The sequence below is a fragment of the Anthonomus grandis genome, unplaced genomic scaffold (assembly GCF_022605725.1).
Source record: "Anthonomus grandis grandis unplaced genomic scaffold, icAntGran1.3 ctg00001096.1, whole genome shotgun sequence".
Lineage (NCBI taxonomy): Eukaryota > Metazoa > Arthropoda > Insecta > Coleoptera > Curculionidae > Anthonomus > Anthonomus grandis.
This window is the reverse complement of record NW_026088671.1, coordinates 12,435-15,270: the sequence shown is the minus strand read 5'-3', so window position 1 is coordinate 15,270 and position 2,836 is coordinate 12,435. Positions and strand designations below refer to the sequence as shown.

The window sequence follows — 2,836 nt, the reverse complement described above, 5'->3', positions numbered from 1 at the left end:
AAGTGTAATATCACTACATTTACCTACAAAAATAACAAAATACAGTTTCCATATTCAATAAATAATAGAATCTCTAATAGACCAAACACTGACTGACCAATCCATGATCTTGGTGTGACATTCGACCCTAAGCAATTTATTCCGCACATCGAGGATGTAATTTCCAAAAGTTCAAGAAGTTATATATGACTGATTTTTATGACTTAAACCACAGCGAATATTGCGCGAATATATATATATTCGCGCAATATTAGCGTAGCGTATATTTATCTGTGCTTAAACATTAAAAAGACTCAATTATGTCTTTAGTCAGGTTAAAGCTTAAATATGGTGCGATTATCTAAAACCTTAAAAATGTTTAACGAAAATATTTAAAATGCCTAGAAATTAGACAAATGGGTGTCCATTTCCCACAAGGTTTTCCACATTTGAAACTTAAAAAAAAAACAACATAAATTCATTGCAAGTATGATGCATAACATATGGAAAAGCCCAAGAAATAAAGTTGATTGTTGTCTACAATTACTTGAAAAAACTGGAATTTAATGTTCCACAAGGGGCTTTTCGTTTCGACATATACTTACCTCTTCCGCGCGTGAACATATGCAGAACCTCTGCAATATACATGTTTAAGAGAAATAATCAAGATGTAAAAAATCTAGTTTCGATAAGTCATTGAAACTAGATTTTTTACATGTACGATTAAAGTGTTAAAAAATTCACTCCTTAACTAACCTGGATGTAAAAATAAATACAAAAATAAAATTATTATTAAAAGGCAACTTCCTTTTTTGTTTTTAGATTCGATGTGGAATCAAAACATGGCGCGTTTTACACCGGAGGCAACCTCCAATGGATTGAGGATACACTCTATTGCCAAACAGAATCTTGTATAAATCTTGTAAACTATGAGACAGGCACAGTAACACAAACTATAGGGGAAAACTCTGAAAATGAAGAAATCGATTCCATACAAACTTTTACCACCGATGGTAACCAGTTTGTCTCATCCCACCGGAGTGGACTTTTAAAAGTAGTCTCGCTCCATCTCTTGTTTATAAATGAATTATAATTTAATATTTCAGCTGTGGAACTCTAATGGGGAGCTGGAAAAAATGTGGAAATACATCCACAAGGGCCCAGTGGCTAAACTAAAGTTAAATGGACTAAAATTAGCTTCGGGGGGCTCTGATAGTTCAGTGAGAATATGGGATTTGCAGTTTCAAGCTTGTATTTTAAATTTAAAAGGTTCTGAGGCAATTATTAGTAAATATTCTAGATTTAATTAACACTCATTTTAGGTTGCCAAGGTGTGGTTAATGTGGTAGAATTCCATCCTCAAGAAAATGGTATTTTTGCCTCAGCCGATGATGGAAAAATCAATTATTACGAATTAAGTATAATAATATAGCTTTCCCTCTATTAATATAAAACTTATTCGATTTTTTTAGAAAAAGGTGAACTAAAAACCATCTATGATGCCCATTTCAGTAAAGTAACTGCTATTTCCTTCTCACATGACAATGAACACTTTATTTCTTGTGGAAGGGACAAAGTGTTGGTTTTGTGGAAATTAGGCAATGCCGCGGCACTAAAAACTATAGCGGTTTATGAAGCTGTTGAAGTTATTGTGAGTTTACCTGTCAAATTTAAATTACCCAATTTTAAGTCGGAAATTGACGGAATTTATGTTGCATCTGCAGGAGAACATGGTAAGCAACAATATTGGTATTTAATTATTTAAATAAGGATACTAATTCATATACAATATTTATTTATATAAGGGTATTTAATATTGTATAACAGCAATCTTGTCAAATCAATTGTATCAAATATCCCAAAATTAAAATGGCACTTTTTCTAGTGTACTTTTAGAATTTTTACTTGATTTCCTTTTCTTTGAAAACCTTGTTCATGTAGTTCCATGGTTCATTGATCAGAAGCTTCATTTCTTTGAATTATTTTTTTAATAGAAGAAAAAGAAAAACAAACTAAAAACTGCATCTTGTCTGCATAAAATATCATATGATTCCACCCAATTATAAAGCTGCTCGATAAGAGATACAAACAAATCTTAAACAACGATGAATCTGGCTTAATAATTCCATATGTACTCAATAATCAATAGTTTTCTTAATGTTAATACACAACTGTGTTTACACAGGTCACATATAAAATAAAGCTACAAAGAAAATATCAATTGAGACAATAAAACTTCCTCTAATTTTAAGTATAAAAAGTTAAACCTACATAACAAACTAAATATAAATTTTGATAATTAATGGTGAAAAAAATATGATCGACAAAAGCAGTTCTATTGAATGACACAAAGAGATCAACCTGACTGGATATCTCATTAAAAGCTCTTTGCTCTACAGAAATTGGATTGTTGTATCCATAATTGGTACGACGAAAGGGCACTTTAAGTAGGTTGGAATTTCTAGTATGCTGACTTGGAACAAGAAAATTAAGAAGTCACAGAAGCTTAATTCTCTTGTATTCTATAAATTAATTATTATTATTTGATTTCCGTAGACCGTCGAAATAAAACTCAGAGGTTTTAATATAGTGATTATTTTAATTTGAAAAAGATTGTATCACTATTATACAAACAAACTTTTTCTTTTTTTTAATATTTTTTTGAAAAAAGATGTTACACATGACATCGTTATTTTTGATAGACAACACACAGTAGGGTTGAGCAAAATTTCACTACCTGTGAATCATTCACTGTGAATAAAAAATCACATTCACGACTTAATGACAACTTGCAAATAAACTGTGAAATGTCAAAATGTGAATGAGAAAGGCGCGTTCACATAAAGATAAACGAATG

At 30.8% G+C, this 2,836-nt stretch overlaps 1 protein-coding gene across 1 annotated transcript; it reads left to right on the top strand.

Moving 5' to 3' along the window:
• Window positions 1-778: 778 nt before the first annotated feature.
• LOC126750030 (transducin beta-like protein 3) lies at window positions 779-1,728 on the top strand (the record flags this gene model as incomplete). The annotated part of the gene is made up of 4 exons (XM_050459541.1): window positions 779-1,033; window positions 1,086-1,248; window positions 1,302-1,397; window positions 1,452-1,728. Coding segments are annotated over 4 exons (791 nt in total), but the record flags the coding sequence as incomplete, so codon positions are not given.
• Between the last annotated feature and the right edge of the window lie 1,108 nt (window positions 1,729-2,836).